This window comes from Oncorhynchus kisutch, unplaced genomic scaffold, assembly GCF_002021735.2.
Source record: "Oncorhynchus kisutch isolate 150728-3 unplaced genomic scaffold, Okis_V2 scaffold3961, whole genome shotgun sequence".
Lineage (NCBI taxonomy): Eukaryota > Metazoa > Chordata > Actinopteri > Salmoniformes > Salmonidae > Oncorhynchus > Oncorhynchus kisutch.
This window is the reverse complement of record NW_022265906.1, coordinates 112,303-130,726: the sequence shown is the minus strand read 5'-3', so window position 1 is coordinate 130,726 and position 18,424 is coordinate 112,303. Positions and strand designations below refer to the sequence as shown.

Below are 18,424 nucleotides of genomic sequence, written 5' to 3'. Positions count from 1 at the left end.
CCCGCATCCGGCTCAGAGTTACACCCAGCATTCGGCTCAGAGTTACATCCAGCATCCGGCTCAGAGTTACACCCAGCATCCGGCTCAGAGTTACACCCAGCATCCGGCTCAGAGTTACATCCAGCATTCGGCTCAGAGTTACATCCAGCATTCGGCTCAGAGTTACACCCAGCATTCGGCTCAGAGTTACACCCAGCATTCGGCTCAGAGTAAAACTCAGCATTCGGTTCAGAGTTACACCCAGCATCCGGCTCAGAGTTACACCCAGCATCCGGCTCAGAGTTACAGTGCCTTCAGAAAGTATTCATACCCCTTGACTTATTCCACATTTTGTTGTGTTAAAACCTGAATTCAACATGGATTAAATAAATACAAATTCTCATTGATCTAAACACAATACCCCAGAATGACAAAGTGATGTAATATGTTTGCAAATGTATTGACAATGCAAAATAGATATATCTAATTTACATAAATATTTACATAAATATTCACACCACTGATTCAATACATGCTAGAATCCCCTTTGGAAGAGATTACTTTCTGGTAAGTCTTATATTTGCACATTGTTATTCCATAAAATTCTTTAAGATCTGTCAAGTTGCTTGTTGGCTTTGTGTTTTAGCTGATACACTTTGGGTGGTGTATCCATACACCTAGTCACTACAAAGATACAGACGTCCTTCCTAATTCAGTTGCCAGAGGCAGGAAACTGCTCAGGGATTTCACCATGAAGCCAATGGTGACTTTAAAACAGTTACAGAGTTTAAATGGCTGTGATAGGAGAAAACTGGATCAACAACATTGAAGTAACTCTCCACAAGACTAACCTAAATGACAGAGTGAAAAGAAGGAAGCTTGTACAGAATACAAATATTCTGCAAAAAGTTTGGTAAAAGGCACTAAAGTAAATCTGCAAAAAATGTGGCAAAGAAATTAACTTAATGTCATGTGATTAAACTAATCACGGAATAGAAATTAACTAGGGAGTCAGGGGCACCACAGGAAAATGTTGTTTAAAGAGTTACAATTTCCCGAATTGAAATCTCTTCAGATATTTTCATATCTTATCGATTAGTCACTTATTTATGTATTATTACCTCAGTCATATTCAAAATTTCACAAAACCCTTGGATATCTGCACGAACCCTAACATAAATTATGAATCAGCGATATTCAAATTGGCGTAATTATTTATTTACTAACTAACTAAATAAATCACACAGAATTACATAAAAGACACACAGGACAGGTTATACATTGGTTACTCACATGATGCACTGAAAAGTCCCTAGTGGACTAAACCGGTATGACGGCTTGGTAGACAAAGGAAAGAGGTGGGGACCGATAAAGAGTGGGGGGAAAACAAAGTGGACCCATGTACATACGGTTGATAACCACGCTCATGGAAATGCCAAACCTTTTGCACATGAACAGCTGCTCATTCAAAAATTAAATGGCAATTTAAATATTTACGAGTGTATAGCTCTGTTGTCACTCTCTGTGATCGCCGGTCCGTCTGCTGAATCAGTCGACAGAAAGTCTCTGGTTTGTCCACCAGAGATCAAAGTCTTTTGTAGTTTGTAGTAGCTTGTTATAATAGATACTTCAGGCGTACCAATGGTTGTTCGATAGTGAAATGTTCTCCAGAATGGATCTTTCAGAGTACCATTCGTCATTCGATCCGTCGCGTTTACCAGACTAAGGTACTCAAACAGCTGCAGACTGAATACGTAGTGTTCAGTTTTGTAGAAATGTTCTACTTAACCATTTGTAATGTATGGACTGCGTCCCTACGTCCTCTGGTCTGTATTTAAATTGCCAACCATGTCACTATCAGGCACTGCCTGATCATAAGTTATGAAAAACAATTCTCATTTAGAACACTAAAATCAAATTGTTATCTTTTCAAAAGTATTCTTATGCTTAATCATTTATTTTATACAACATTCAGATACAAACCCCATAGTTGAGAAGTGTATACAAACAAACAAACATACATTAATGTGGGTCTCCTGTCTTTCATGAGGTCACCAAATGAAACAAATTCGACATGGTTATTCCTTGATTTCCCACCGACCACCGGTTTCATCATTCAACCTTTTGATGTTAAAGTTTGGCCAAGTCTCTCTCTGTGTTCCACATATTCCAATTCCAATTCTACAGACCCAGAAACAGAGTACTTAAGACCGTCATAGAACTGTGGAGAGAGAGAGAGCGAGGTTGGGGGCTTAACTACCTAGCCAGCTAGCTAGTTTAATTACCTAGCCAACTACCTAGCTAAACTGCCTGTGTTTATATGAAATCTCTCTTTCCACACTGGGAGCAGATGTAAGGCAACTCCCCAGTGTGGGGTCCATGGTCTTTCAGGTTCCCTAACTAGGTAAATATTTTTCCACACTGGGAGCAGTGGAATAGCTTCTCTCTTTCAAGGCTTCTCTGCAGAGTGTGTTAGCGCATGCTTTTTCAGGTATCTTGACTGGGTGAAACTCTCCACACTGGAGAGTTGAATGTGATCAAACACTTTTTCCTGAAAGCATCCTGGGGCACTTGTTAAGGTCAACGACATCATGAACTCGACCAAGTACCAGGATCATTTAGCCAAACACCCGGTTGCCTCTGCCAGTAAGCTGAAACTTAGCCACAAGTATACTGAAGAAAAATATAAATGCATCACGCAAAAATGTCAAAGATCTCACTTAGTTACAGTTCATATAAGGAAATCAGTCCATTTAAATAAAGAAATGAAGCCCTAGTCTATGGATTTCACATGACTGGGAAACAGATGAGTCTCACAATGGGCCTCCGGATCTTATCACGGTATCTCTGTTCTGTGGGTGCAGAAATGGGTGGGCCTGGGAGGGCATGGGCCCCACCCACTGGGGAGCCAGGCTCAGCCAATCAGAATGAGTTTTTCCCCTCAAAAGGGCTTTATTCCAGACAAAAATACTCCTCAGCACCCGCCACCCTCAGACAATCCCACAGGTGAAGAAGCCGGATGTGGAGTACCTGGGCTGGCGTGGTTCCACGTGGTCTGTGAGGCCGGTTGGACGTACTGCCGAATGCTGTAAAACAACGTTGGAGGCGGCTTATGGTAGAGAAATTAACATTAAATTCTGTCAACAAATCTGTTCGGCATTCCTGCAGTCAGTGTGCCATTTTCACGCTATCTGTGGTTTGTGACAAAACGGCAGATTTTAAAGTGGCCTTTTATTGTCCCCAGCACAAGGTGCACGTGTGTAATGATCATGCTGTTAAATAATCAGCTTCTTGAAATGCCACATCTGTCAGGTGGATGGATTAATAACTTGGCAAAGGAGAAATGCTCACTAACAGGGATATAACCAAATTTGTGCACAACAATTTGAGAGAAATAAGCTTTTTGTGCTTTTTAGCTACAAGGCTATTACAAGGCTTTTTAGCTACAAGGCTATTACAAGGCTTTTTAGCTACAAGGCTATTACAAGACTTTTTAGCTACAAGGCTATTACAAGGCTTTTTAGCTACAAGGCTATTACAAGGCTTTTTAGCTACACGGTTATTACAAGGCTTTTTAGCTACAAGGTTATTACAAGGCTTTTTAGCTACAAGGCTATTACAAGGCTTTTTAGCTACAAGGTTATTACAAGGCTTTTTAGCTACAAGGCTATTACAAGGTGGACACTTATCCGACCAAGCTATTTCAACTTAAATGTTTTTTATTGATTTTCAACAAAAATAATAATAATAATTGTAAAAAAATTCACTTGGAAGTTGTGGGGTAGGATGATGTGTAGATCAATGGAGAAAAAACAAATATTTGAATGCATTTTAATTCCAAATCAAAACAAATAAAATTGTATTTGTCACATGCGCCGAATACAATAGACCTTACAGTGAAATGCTTACTTACGAGCCCCTAACCGACAGTGCAGTTTCTAAAAAATACAAGTAATTAAAGAGTAACAAGTAATTAAAGAGTAACAAGTAATTAAAGAGTAACAAGTAATTAAATTCCAAGCAATAAGGCAACAAAAGGTGAATCATTTGAAAGGCGTTGCAGACTCTCCAAAGGTAATATAAGACAATGGACTCTGTGTTTTCTGTTGGACTCACAGGGCTACATTCATTCTATATGCTATTTTCTCCATTGTTTATATTTTTGTTGGTGGCTCACTCTGATATTTGTGTCTTACAGAGAGTGACCATAAGGGAATACTATGTTCACATCTTACAGAGTGTGACTTTAAGGGAATACTATGTTCACATCTTACAGAGTGTGACTTTAAGGGAATACTATGTTCACATCTTACAGAGTGTGACTTTAAGGGAATACTGTGTTCACATCTAACAGAGTGTGACTTTAAGGGAATACTATGTTCACATCAAACAGAGTGTGACTTTAAGGGAATACTGTGTTCACATCTAACAGAGTGTGACTTTAAGGGAATACTGTGTTCACATCTAACAGAGTGTGACTTTAAGGGAATACTGTGTTCACATCTAACAGTGTGACTTTAAGGGAATACTGTGTTCACATCTAACAGAGTGTGACTTTAAGGGAATACTGTGTTCAGAGATGTTGGCTTTAAAAGGGGCAATCTGCCGTTGCTACATCCATTGTTGGACTGATACATTAATGATAGGTACCCCTTGATTCTTCAATAATATAACTGACTTGTTGTAAAGGTGGCATCCTATGGACTGATACATTAATATGTATCTATTGATTAGAAGCAATGCTCCAACATCTAGTGGAAAGCCTTCCCTGAAGAGTGGAGGCTGTTTTAGCAGCAATGTTCCAACATCTAGTGGAAAGCCTTCCCAGAAGACTGGAGGCTGTTATAGCAGCAATGTTCCTACATCTAGTGGAAAGCCTTCCCTGAAGAGTGGAGGCTGTTATAGCAGCAATGTTCCAACATCTAGTGGAAAGCCTTCCCTGAAGAGTGGAGGCTGTTATAGCAGCAATGTTCCAACATCTAGTGGAAAGCCTTCCCTGAAGAGTGGAGGCTGTTATAGCAGCAATGTTCCAACATCTAGTGGAAAGCCTTCCCTGAAGAGTGGAGGCTGTTATAGCAGCAATGTTCCAACATCTAGTGGAAAGCCTTCCCTGAAGAGTGGATGGAGGCTGTTATAGCAGCAAAGCGGGTGCAACACCATCTGCCCCTTTAAAGCCACACCCTGTTTGACATTTGTATCCGAGTGAGCCACCATAGCAAATATCAACAATGGAGAAAATACCACAGAGCACACGATTATGTGTAGTGCTGGAGGAATGACGCAGACAGATACAAACACACACAGAAAGAAAACACAGCCAGAGTTTGAAAATTTGAATTTAATCACAGAGCATCTACATTCAAACAGACAAACTCTACTTTTAAACTGACATACGCAGCCAGCCAGAGGTTTAAAAAAGTTTAAATCAGGTCTACATTCAAACTCTACGTTCCAACTGACAGACACCATATTCAGTTCATCAGGGCGGCAGGGTAGCCTAGTGGTTAGAGCGTTGGACTAGTAACCGGAAGGTTGCGAGTTCAAACCCCCGAGCTGACAAGGTACAAATCTGTCGTTCTGCCCCTGAACAAGGCAGTTAACCCACTGTTCCTAGGCCGTCATTGAAAATAAGAATGTGTTCTTAACTGACTTGCCTGGTTAAATAAAGGTTAAATAAAATTTAAATTTAAATTTAAAAAACATACAAATGTAATTTGGAATGCGTTTTATACAATTTGATGTAGCATAAACAAAAGCACAATTTCTCAGTCAAAAATATGAGACAAGTGTGGGAGCAGTATGTGTGTTCTCTCATGAACTTTAAGTCCATTTGATGTGTTGTATTCCTTTCCACACTGTGAGCAGTGGTAAGGCTTCTCCCCCGTGTGTGTCACCTCGTGGTCTTTCAGGTGCTCTAACTGGGTAAATATCTTCCCACACTGGGAGCATTCATAACGTTTCTCTCCGCTGTGGATTTTTTCATGCTTTTTCAGTTGCTGAAACAAGGTAAATTTAATTCCACAGTGGGAGCAGTGAAACATCTTCTCCCGCGTATGTCTTTTCTCGTGCCTTTTCAGGTACTGTAAATTCCTAAAACTCTTGTCACAATGTGAACAGCGGAAAATCTTTTCTACGGAATGTGTTTGCTCATGGTTTTTCAGGGACCCTGATGTGGAAAAACTCTTTCCACACAGGGAGCAGGGGTAAGGCTTCTCTCCTGTGTGTGTCCTCTCATGTGATTTCAGGTCCCATAACCGGGGGAAACTCTTTTCACACTGGGAGCATTGGTGGGGCTTCTCTCCTGTATGTTTTCTTACGTGATCTTTCAGGGTCCCTAAAGAGGTAAATCTATTTCCACATTGAGTGCAGTGGTAAGGCTTCTCTCCTGTGTGTATTCTTACGTGTGATTTCAGGCTTCCTAACCTAGAAAAACTCTTTCCACACTGGGAGCAGTGGTGTCGTCTTGCTGGTTTAGACGTCTCTGGGTCTGGTTCCCCTGAAGGACTCTTCCCGCTGTCAGTGTGAGAGTCTAGTCTCTCTCCTGCCAAAGACAGACAGTATTTAGTAAACAGGAGGACCTGGGCCCATATTCACAGTGCGTCTCATTGTAGGAATGCTGATCTTTCCATACAATCTAATTCATTATTATATAAAAGTCAATACGCTTTTCAGCACGCTTTGTGGATACGAGCCCTGAATAAAACCTCCACATTATCTAACTGTCTTCTCTGAGGTTTAATCTTCTCTGAGGACTAGATCCCTCAATAACCTGAGGTCATTTTAAAAAAACAGTTAATCCAGAATAATCAAATGAGCAATATGATTTTGAATGGTCTTAATTCTGTCCTCTGAAAAGGCAAGATTTCAACTAAATGTCATGAAATCAGACATGAGATGGTTGTAATTAAAGGATATATGATGCAGTACCATAGAGATTTCAATCAGGTCAGTCTGTCTTACCTTATAGCTAAAATACGAAGGACCTAATAACACCATAGAGATTTCACTCAGATCAGTCTGTCTTACCTTATAGCTAAAATACGAAGGACCTAACACCATTGAGATTTTAAAAAACAAATTACGCAGAATTTCAATCCAGTTTGTAAGATTTCAAATAACGATCAAAATCAAACCTTTTTGTCTTTTGATCAATGACCAAGATATGTCTGTCTCATGGTAGGGTGGGGTATGACTGGCAGAAAGGGTCAACTTGGATCTGATTCTAGACGTGTCACTCTCATCATCCTATGACCTTCATTGAAGAGGTATTGACGAGCGAACTCCAAATATCAAACCAATACCTCATGCTAATAGGGTCTCCAGCAGGTCATTTGCCAGCAGCATACCACCCTGCATACCACTGCTGGCTTGCTTCTGAAGCTAAGCAGGGTTGGTCCTGGTCAGTTCCTGAATGTGAGACCAGATGCTGCTTGAAGTGGTGTTGAAGGGCCAGTTGGAGGCACTCTTTCCTCTGGTCTAAACAATATCCCAATGCCCCAGGGCAGTGATTGGGGACACTGCCCTGTGTAGGGTGCCGTCTTTCGGATGGGACGTTAAACGGGTGTCCTGACTCTCTGAGGTCATTAAAGATCCCATGGCACTTATCGTAAGAGTAGGGGTGTTAACACCGGTGTCCTGGCTAAATTCCCAATCTGGCCCTCAAACCATCACGGTCACCTAATAATCCCCAGTTTACAATTGGCTCATTCATCCCTCTCCTCTCCCCTGTAACTATTCCCCAGGTTGTTGCTGAAAAAAATGAGAACGTGTTCTCAGTCAACTTACCGGGTAAAATAATGGATAAATAAATAGCTCGCCAAACAATTCCAAAAAGTAAATGCAATTTTTCACGTGTTCCACCGCGAACAGTCATAAACAAAGCTCACAAGTACAAAAGCATTACACGGATTTGGTCCTGCCGTACATACCTACACGTACGCTACGGTCACAAGACGCAGGCCTCCTTATTGTCCCTACAATTTCTAAGCAAACAGCTGGAGGCTGTTTTCCGGTTACCCGGATAAAGCACTAAATAAACTTCGGTTAGTGCTAAATACGGCTGCTAGAATCCTGACTAGAACCAAAAAAAGTTATCATATTACTCCAGTGCTAGCCTCCCTACACTGGCTTCCTGTCAAGGCAAGGGCTGATTTCAAGGTGTTACTGCTAACCTACAAAGCATTACATGGGCTTGCTCCTACCTCTCTCTCTGATTTGGTCCTGCCGTACATACCTACACGTACGCTACGGTCACAAGACGCAGGCCTCCTTATTGTCCCTACAATTTCTAAGAAAACAGCTGGAGGCAGGGCCTTCTCCTATAGAGCTCAATTTTTATGGAATGGTCTGCCTACCCATGTGAGAGACACAGATTTGGTCTCAACTTTTAAGTCTTTATTGAAGACTCATCGCTTCAGTAGGTCATATGATTGAGTGTAGTCTGGACCAGGAGTGTGAAGGTGAACGGAAAGGCACTGGCGCAACGAACCGCCCTTGCTGTCTCTGCCTGGCCGGTTCCCCTCTCTCCACTGGGATTCTCTGCCTCTAACCCTATTACCGGGGCCGAGTTACTGGTGCTCTTCCATGCCGTTCCTAGGAGGGGTGCGTCGCTTGAGTGGGTTGAGTCACTGACGTGATCTTCCTGTTCGGGTTGGCGCCCCCCGTTCTTGGGTTGTGCCGTGACAGAGATATTTGTGGGCTATACTCGGCCTTATCTCAGGATGGATGAAGGATGAAGTTGGTGGTTGAAGATATCCCTCTAGTGGTGTGGGGGCTGTACTTTGGCAAAATGGGTGGGATTATATCCTGCCTGTTTGGCCCTGTCTGGGGGTATCGTTGGATGGGGCCACAGTATCTCCTGACCCCTCCTGTTTCAGCCTCCAGTATTTATGCTACAGTAGTTTATGTGTCAGGGGCTAGGGTCAGTCTGTTGTATCTGGAGTATTTCTCCTGTCTTATCCGGTGTCCTGTGTGAATTTAAGTATGCTCTCTCTAATTCTCTCTCGGAGGAGGAGGACCTGAGCCCTAGGACCATGCCTCGGGACTACCTGGCCTGATGACTCCTTGTTGTCCCCAGTCCACCTGGTCATGCTGCTGCTCCAGTTTCAACTGTTCTGCCTGCGGCTATGGAACCCTGACCTGTTCACTGGATGTGCTACCTGTCCCAGACCTGCTGTTTTCAACTCCCTAGAGACAGCAGGAGCGGTAGAGATCTTCTGAATGATCAGCTATGAAAAGCCAACTGGCATTTACTCCTGAGGTGCTGACCTGTTGCAACCTCGACAACCACTGTGATTATTATTATTTGACCCTGCTGGTCACCTATGAACATTTGAACATCTTGGCCATGTTCTGTTATCTCCACCCAGCACAGCCAGAAGAGGACTGGCCACCCCTCATAGCCTGGTTCCTTTCTAGGTTTCTTCCTAGGTTCTGGCCTTTCTAGGGAGTTTTTCCTAGCCACCGCGCTTCTACATCTGCATTGCTTGCTGTTTGGGGTTTTAGGCTGGGTTTATGTACAGCACTTTGTGACATCAGCTGATGTAAGAAGGGCTTTATAAATAAATTTGATTGATTGAAGTAGCAGACACCGCTCCCAGCTGCTATCTAAACAACACAACATTATCCCCACCTCTGGTTAGACACTATTGTCCTTAGAAGCCAAGCCATTCAAAATATCTGCCAATTAATTTCCAGCAATATTGCCCCTGTCTGTCTCTGTGGTGCACGTGTTTGTCTATCACTCTGCCTGAAGCCAGTTGATGTCATAACTGTCTTGTGGGTTGATGGAAATACGTTCCCCAAAATCTTCTCAGTTAAACGTTAACTGCAAATAGTAGTACCTGGCAGAAGTATATCATGAGGAAGTGTATCATTTGTATCCATTATTTGTTATTTGCATAACTTTGTCACGAAATGAGTAGCAGCAGTCCAGAACCATGTCAGTTTTCTTCCAGACCTATTTTTTTTTATTCTAACGTGATTTAACCATTGACATATTCTCAGAACATCCAGTTTCGTTGTTTCTCTATAAAACAATTGTAATTTTGAATGAAAAAATAATAATCTAAAACCAGAGAAGTAAAACAGAGAAAACATAATTTGGGAAAGTAAAAAACAAAATCACAGATTAGAGTTGTTTATTAACGATTATTTTACCCGGTATATATTGACAGAAAACATAGTGCACTACAATCTCTTGTACACTAAGGACCTGGGGGAAGAGTTGGCAGCATAGTGTACAAAAGAAAGTAGGGTACTAAAAACACAGGAAGAGCTGCAGCTTCCCCAGTGATTTTAACCACAGGCTGCTCCAAGACAGGAGAGGGGAAGTTTCCCCAGTGATTTTACCAACACACTGCTCCAAGACAGGAGAGGGGAAGTTTCCTCAGTGGTTTTACCCACACACCGCTCCTGGTCAGGAGAGGGGAAGTTTCCTCAGTGGTTTTACCCACACACCGCTCCTGGTCAGGAGAAGGGCAGCTTCCCCAGTTGTTTTACCCACGTGAGAAGAAGAATGTGCCTAATTGGAAGCTAGAAAAAAATTAAGACTGTACTCACTGGTGTTCATCAGAACTCCAGTCTCGTCTTCTTCCTCCTCCTCCAATGTGACAGTAATCTCCCCCTCTTCCTTCATTTCAAAAAGTTGCTCCTCTTCTTTCAATGTGACAGTCACCTCCTCCTCTTTCTGTTCATTCCCCTCCTCTTTCACTCTGAAAGCTTCTTCCTCTTCTTTCCCTCTAACATCCTCTTCATCTTTCAATTTTGAAGCGTCCTCTTCCTTCACTGTAACGTCCTGTTCTTCTTTCACTGTGATAGCTTCCTCCACGTCCTCTTCTTTTACAGTAAATTCTTCTTCTTTTACAGTAAATTCTTCTTCTTTCACGTAAATGTTCAGCCCTGGAGTTTCTTTCTCCGTCCAGTAGACCTCATTTTCTTTAGCAGAGGAAGAGTAGTCTAGTGAGCTCATGTTCGGGGACGTGAGCTAGCTAGCTAGCTATTTAGCATTAGCGACTAGCCTACTGCTGGGCTAACTTAACAAGCCAGATAGCTGATAACGTAAATATGAACTTAAACGGAGTAACTAGTACATACATATACAGTGTGTTTAAAACACTGTGATTAATATACACTAAATTAGTCAAAAGAGCTTCAATGTTTCATGTTTGCTAACGAGTTACCGAGATGGTTGTTGAAGAAACCTCCCGTCCCGTCCACTAGATTTTACGTCACTCGAGAAACATCACCTGAGAAAATCACATCGCCATCTGCTGACTGGAGTTGGAAACGCAGTTTAACAAACAAAAATAATTCTGCAAACAACGCCAAAACAAATTATTGTAAAAACAACCAGACGTGTTTTCTCTTTAGCTCTTACAGATAATAATTTTCTCTAGGCGGACGTAGAAGCTGAATGTATGGTGGCTAGTGGTGCGCGGGTCAGCTGATTGTTCACCCGCAATTGATAATTGCTCATCCGCAACCGCCCGACTCCATGTGAAAAAGTGAAAATCTGAGGGACGTACACAACCCTTAACCCGCTAATAAAATTGATAGGGGGTTCATTATTTTTGTTTGTTTTCCTGATTGATATTGTAATGAAACAGGCAGGGAGCAGGTCTCGAACCCTCGACCTTCTAGCCCGAAGTCCGGCGCGCTATCGACTGTGCCGCAAAAGCTTGCTCGAACAGCTGTGTCGATTTCCGCGATTATAAACACAGGGTCATTACAATATGTTCCGGCTTACAATTCTCAACATTTTGGTAAGCTATTTGTTAGGCTCGTCAACTTGTCTATAATTAGATACATCAAACCAAATACAATCACACACACATATTTAACAGATGTTATTGAAGGGTGTAGCGAAATGCTTGTGTTCCTAGCTCCAACAGTATAGTTGTATCTAAACAATTCACACATCTAAAAGTAAAATAATAGAATTAAGAAATATATAAATATTAGGAAAAGCAATGTCAGAGTGGCATTGACTAAATACAGTAGAATAGAATACAGTATATACATATGAGATTAGTATTTTTTTCTTTCCCCTTTATTTAACCAGGTAGGCTAGTTGAGAACACCTTTATTTAACCAGGTAGGCTAGTTGAGAACACCTTTATTTAACCAGGTAGGCTAGTTGAGAACACCTTTATTTAACCAGGTAGGCTAGTTGAGAACAAGTTCTCCTTTACAACTGAGACCTGGAGTAAAGCAGCATGCAAACATTATTAGAAATGACTCGTGTTCCATTATTAGAAGTGGCTCGTGTTCCATTATTAGAAGTGGCTCGTGTTCCAATATTAGAAGTGGCTCGTGTTCCATTATTAGAAGTGGCTCGTGTTCCAATATTAGAAGTGACTCGTGTTCCATTATTAGAAGTGACTCGTGTTCCATTATTAGAAGTGACTCGTGTTCCAATATTAGAAGTGGCTCGTGTTCCATTATTAGAAGTGACTCGTGTTCCATTATTAGAAGTGACTCGTGTTCCATTATTAGAAGTGGCTCGTGTTCCATTATTAGAAGTGGCTCGTGTTCCAATATTAGAAGTGACTCGTGTTCCATTATTAGAAGTGGCTCGTGTTCCATTATTAGAAGTGGCTCGTGTTCCATTATTAGAAGTGGCTCGTGTTTCATTATTAGAAGTGGCTCGTGTTCCATTATTAGAAGTGGCTCGTGTTCCATTATTAGAAGTGGCTCGTGTTCCATTATTAGAAGTGGCTCGTGTTCCATTATTAGAAATTACTTGTGATCCATTATTAGAAGTGGCCAGTGATTCCATGTCTATGTATACAGGGAAACAGCCTCTAAAGGTAGCCAGGTGGTAGCTGGCTAGTGATGGCTGTTTAACAGTCTGATGACCTTGAGATAAACAGCTTCTATCTCAAGGTCATCAGACTGTTAAACAGCTTCTAACAGTCTGATGACCATGAGATAGAAGCTGTTTAACAGTCTGATGACCTTGAGATAGAAGCTGTTTAACAGTCTGATGACCTTGAGATAGCTCCTACATGGTGTAACAATAACCAGCTGGGTCTATACTGCTCCTACATGGTGTAACAATAACCAGCTGGGTCTGTACTGCTCCTACATGGTGTACCAATAACCAGCTGGGTCTATACTGCTCCTACATGGTGTATCAATAACCAGCTGGGTTTATACTGCTCCTACATGGTATAACAATAACCATCTGGGTCTATACTGCTCCTACATGATGTAACAATAACCAGCTGGGTCTATACTGCTCCTACATGATGGATCAATAACCAGCTGGGTCTATACTGCTCCTACATGGTGTAACAATAACCAGCTGGGTCTATACTGCTCCTACATGATGTAACAATAACCAGCTGGGTCTATACTGCTCCTACATGGTGTACCAATAACCATCTGGGTCTATGCTGCTCCTACATGATGTAACAATAACCAGCTGGGTCTATACTGCTCCTATATGGTGTAACAATAACCAGCTGGGTCTATACTGCTCCTACATGGTGTAACAATAACCAGCTGGGTCTATACTGCTCCTACATGGTGTAACAATAACCAGCTGGGTCTATACTGCTCCTACATGGTGTAACAATAACCAGCTGGGTCTATACTGCTCCTACATGATGTAACAATAACCAGCTGGGCCTATACTGCTCCTACATGGTGTACCAATAACCATCTGGGTCTATGCTGCTCCTACATGATGTAACAATAACCAGCTGGGTCTATACTGCTCCTACATGGTCTAACAATAACCAGCTGGGTCTATACTGCTCCTCCAAAAACAATAAATAGATGTAGATGTATAATGAATGTCCACTAATGACTAACACAGTTAAACAAATATTAATTTAGACTTTTATTCAGATATAGATGTTGCAAAGTCATTACATTTTCAGCTTGATGTCTGCTACACAAATTAACTCAATGAAATGCAACTAAATTCGAGAGTTTTCAAGGTTAAAATCAAGCAACGCATTTTATTCATCTGGAAAATATCCAAATCCAATATCCAAATCTTACAATAAACATCTAAGTGTTTATACATGAACACAATCAATCAAAACTCATAATTAAAAACATGGGTCAAATGTTTTGGGTAGCCTTCCACAAGCTTCCCACAAGTTCGGCAAATTTTGGCCCATTCCTCCTGACAGAGCTGGTGTAACTGAGTCAGGTTTGTACAGGCCTCCTTGCTCACACATGCTTGTTCAGTTCAGCCCACAGATTTTCTGTAGAATTGACGTCAGGGCTTTGTGATAGCCACTCCAATACCTTGACTTTGTTGTCCTTAAGCCATTTTGTCACAACTTTGGAAGTATGCTTGGGGTCATTGTCCATTCGGAATACCCATTTGCGACCAAGCTTTAACTTCCTGACTGATGTCTTGAGATGTTGCTTCAATATATCCACATAATTTTCCTCTCTCATGTAGCCATCTATTTTGTGTTGTGCACCAGTCTCTCCTACAGCAAAGCACCCACACAACATGATGCTGCCACCCCCGTGCTTCACGGTTGGGATGGTGTTCTTCAGCTTGCAAGCCCCCCCCTTTTTCCTCCAAACATTACGTTGGTCATTATGGCCAAACAGTTCTATTTTTGTTTCATCAGACCAGAGGACGTTTCTCAAAAAATTACGATCTTTGTCCCTATGTGCAGTTGCAAACCCTAGTCTGGCTGTTTTTATGGCAGTTTTGAAGCAGTGGCTTCTTCCTTGCTGAGCGGCCTTTCAGGTTATGTCGATATAGGACTCATTTTACTGTGGATATAGATACTTTTGTACCTCTTTCCTCCAGCATCTTCATAAGGTCCTTTGCTGTTGTTCTGGGAATGAATTGCACTTTTCACACCAAAGTACATTCAGCTCTAGGAGATGGAACACGTCTCCTTCCTGAGCGGTATGACGGCTGCGTGGTCCCATGGTGTTTATACTTGCATAATATTGTTTGTGCAGATGAATGTGGTACCTTCAGGCGTTTGGAAATTGCTCCCAAGGATGAACCAGACTTGTGGAAGTCTACAATGGTTTTTTTTTAGGTCTTGGCAGATTTTTTTTTATTTTCCCATGATGTCAAGTAAAGAGGCACTGAGTTTGAAGGTAGGCCTTGAAAAACATCCACAGGTATACCTCCAATTGACTCAAATGATGTCAACTAGCCTATCAGAAGCTCCAAAAGCCATGACAACATTTTCTGGAATTTTCCAAGCTGTTTAAAGGCACAGTCAACTTAGTGTAAACTTCTGACCCACTGGAATTATGATACAGTGAATTATAAGTGAAATAATCTGTCTATAAACAATTGTTGAAAAAATTGTGTCATGCACAAAGCAGATGTCCTAACTGACTTGCCAAAACTATAGTTTGTTAACAAGAAATTTGTGGAGTGGTTGAAAAACGAGTTTTAATGACTCCAATCTAAGTGTATGTAAACTTTGACCACAACTGTATACAGTATCAGTCAAAAATGTTGACACACCTACTCATTCAAGGGTTTTTCTTTATTTTTTACTATTTTCTACATTGTAGAATAATAGTAAAGACATAAAAAACTATGAAATAACACATATGGAATCACGTAGTAACGAAAAAAGTGTTAAACAAATCAAAATATATGATATATTGGAGATTCTTCAAAGTAGCCACCCTTTGCCTTGATGACAGATTTGCACACTCTTGGCATTCTCTCAACCAGCTTTTCCCCTCATCGATCTACACACACCCAAAAAATATTACATTTACAATAAGTATTCAGACCCTTTACTCAGTACTTTGTTGAAGTACCTTTGGCAGCAATTACAGCCTCTAGTCTTCTTGGGTGTGACGCTACAAGTTTGGCACACCGGTACTTGGGGAGTTTCTCCTATTCTTCACTGCAGACCCTTTCAAGCTCTGCCAGTAAAAATAAAGAAAATCCTTGAATGACTAGGTGTGTCCAAACGTTTGACTGGTACTGTATGTCAACACACAACCTCTCTATTCTCTCATGTGATTGCAGGTCCTCTTACTGGGAAAATGTCTTTCCACAATGAGAACATTGGCTGGTACTGTATGTCAACACACAGCCTCTCTATTCTCTCATGTGATTGCAGGTCCTCTTACTGGGAAAATGTCTTTCCACAATGAGAACATTGGCTGGTATTGTATGTCAACACACAGCCTCTCTATTCTCTCATGTGATTGCAGGTCCTCTTACTGGGAAAATGTCTTTCCACAATGAGAACATTGGAGAGGCTTCTATCCTGTGTGTGTTCCTTCATGCCTTTTCAGGTTCACTAACTGGGTAAAACTCTTTCCACATTGGGAACATTGGAAAGGCTTCTCTCCTGTGTGTATTCTCTTATGCATTTTCAAGTTCCCTAAGCAGGCAAAACTTTTTCCACACTGGGAACATGGGAAAGGCTTATCTCCTGTGTGTGTCCGCTCATGTGATTTCAGGTCCCCTTGCTGGGTAAAGCTCTTTCCACAGTCTAAGCAGTGGTAGGGCTTCTCCCCTGTGTGTGTTCTCAAATGCCTATTCAGGTTCCCTAACCGGGTAAAACTATTTCCACACTGAGAACATTGGAAATGCCTCTCTGATAAGTGTGTTTTCTCATGTGATTTCAGGTCACGTGATGAGAAAAATATATTTCCACACTGGGAGCATTGATATGGCTTCTCTCCAATGTGTGTTCTTTCATGCCTTTTCAGGTTCACTAACTGGGTAAAACGCTTACCACACAAGAAGCAGTGGAAAGGCTTCTCTCCTGTGTGTGTTCCTTCATGCCTTTTCAGGTTCACTAACTGGGTAAAACTCTTTCCACATTTGGAGCATTGGAAAGGCTTCTCGCCTGTGTGTGTCAACTCATGCTTCTTCAGTGTCACTAAATAGGTAAACCTTTTTCCACACCGGGAGCAGTGGAAAGGCTTCTCTCCTGTGTGTATTCTCTCATGCACTTTCAAGTTCCCTAACCAGGTAAAACTCTTTCCACACAGGGAGCAGTGGAAAGGCTTCTCCCCTGTGTGTGTTCTCAAATGCATATTCAGATTCCCTGACCGGGTAAAACTCTTTCCACATTGAGAGCATTGGAATGGCCTCTCTCCTAAGTGTGTTCTCTCATGTGATTTAAGGACCCCCGATGAGTAAAAGAAAAAAATCGCACTGGGAGCATTGATATGGCATCTCTCCAGTGTGATTTCTTGCATGCACTTTAAGATGGCCTGAGTGTCTAAAACTCTTTCCACACTGGGAGCAGTAGAAAGGGTTCTTTCCTGTGTGTGTTTTCTTATGTTCTTTCAGGTGCCCTAACCTGATAAATCTCTTTCCACACTGGGAGCAGTCATGTGGTCTTACTGGTTTGGATGTCTTTGGGGCTGCTTCTTCTGAAGGACTCTTTCCGCTGTGAGAGTCTGGTCTCTCTTCTGTCAAAGACAAACATAGTATTTGGTTCAAATGAGACCTGAATGAACCCTCCACATGATAAAACTGTCTTCCTATGAGGTTTAATCTAGACTAGATCCCTCAATAAAAGAGCAGAGCACGTCATCACAGAGTGGCTGTAGTGCTTTGTTGGCAAATAAAAACACTATTACATCTAAGGTGGGTTTCACCAACATGGGTCAACTCTTAAATTGGGTTAAATCAAGGTTTAATATGTAATCTTCTTGCACCAAACTTAAAACCTAGATTTGAAGTAATCCTAGATATATGTAATCCTGCTAGACTAACTTTAATTTGGAATTTTAATCCAAGATCAAATGTAATCTTGTTGCTCCATTGTTTAAAAAAAAAGTTTAAATTAAACTGTTACTGATTGAAGAAGTTTAAATGCATCAAATGTCCATGAAGGTGCTATATTTTAGGTGCGATACACAATGTTAGCTCCTGTGGCTTATCCGTGAATGTACAATTCAACTAGCCAGCTAACTCCATTAACATTTTTTTTAAAATCATTAGCCCGAAGTGAAAGCTCACTTTGCTAGCTATCTAGTAAGCTAGCAATGACCCGTTGGTTTGTTTCCAAAGAAAAATAATTAGAACATGTTGCTATGGTGAATCCATCGACACGTGTCACTAACCATAGTTTAGTTGATTTAACTTTACATGAACGAATCCAGGTTTAAAATTAAGTGGTGCAACACATCTCTGATTAATTATAAATCTAGATGTACAAACTTTAGATTAGGTTGCTCTGGATAATAGCATCTGTTAAAATGTTTTAAAAAATGTATATGAGGAGACTTTGTACAGTCGGCTAAAAACAGTGGCGGGTAGACAGACCTATGGTACTTTTTTCTCCAACCCACGTAGGCCTACCTAGCGAAATGATCTCACATTAGCCCCCTTTCAGCATTGTCTTTAAAACACTCCTGAGTCCATTTCCACAGCCCAGCGGAAAAGTAATTAGCATTTAAAAAATCCCCATAAAAATGTGTTTAAACTAGATACTGTATCTTCATGGTGTTTAATCACGATGGC

At 41.4% G+C, this 18,424-nt stretch overlaps 1 protein-coding gene across 1 annotated transcript; it reads right to left on the bottom strand.

Moving 5' to 3' along the window:
- Window positions 1-5,177: 5,177 nt before the first annotated feature.
- Window positions 5,178-11,659, bottom strand: LOC116372523 (zinc finger protein 501-like). Its single transcript, XM_031821338.1, has 2 exons — window positions 10,540-11,659; window positions 5,178-6,520 (listed from the first exon to the last, which is right to left on the bottom strand). The coding sequence occupies exons 1-2, from the start codon at window positions 10,946-10,948 to the stop codon at window positions 5,745-5,747; spliced, it is 1,185 nt and encodes a 394-aa protein (XP_031677198.1). The 5' UTR covers window positions 10,949-11,659; the 3' UTR covers window positions 5,178-5,744.
- Window positions 11,660-18,424: the final 6,765 nt, after the last annotated feature.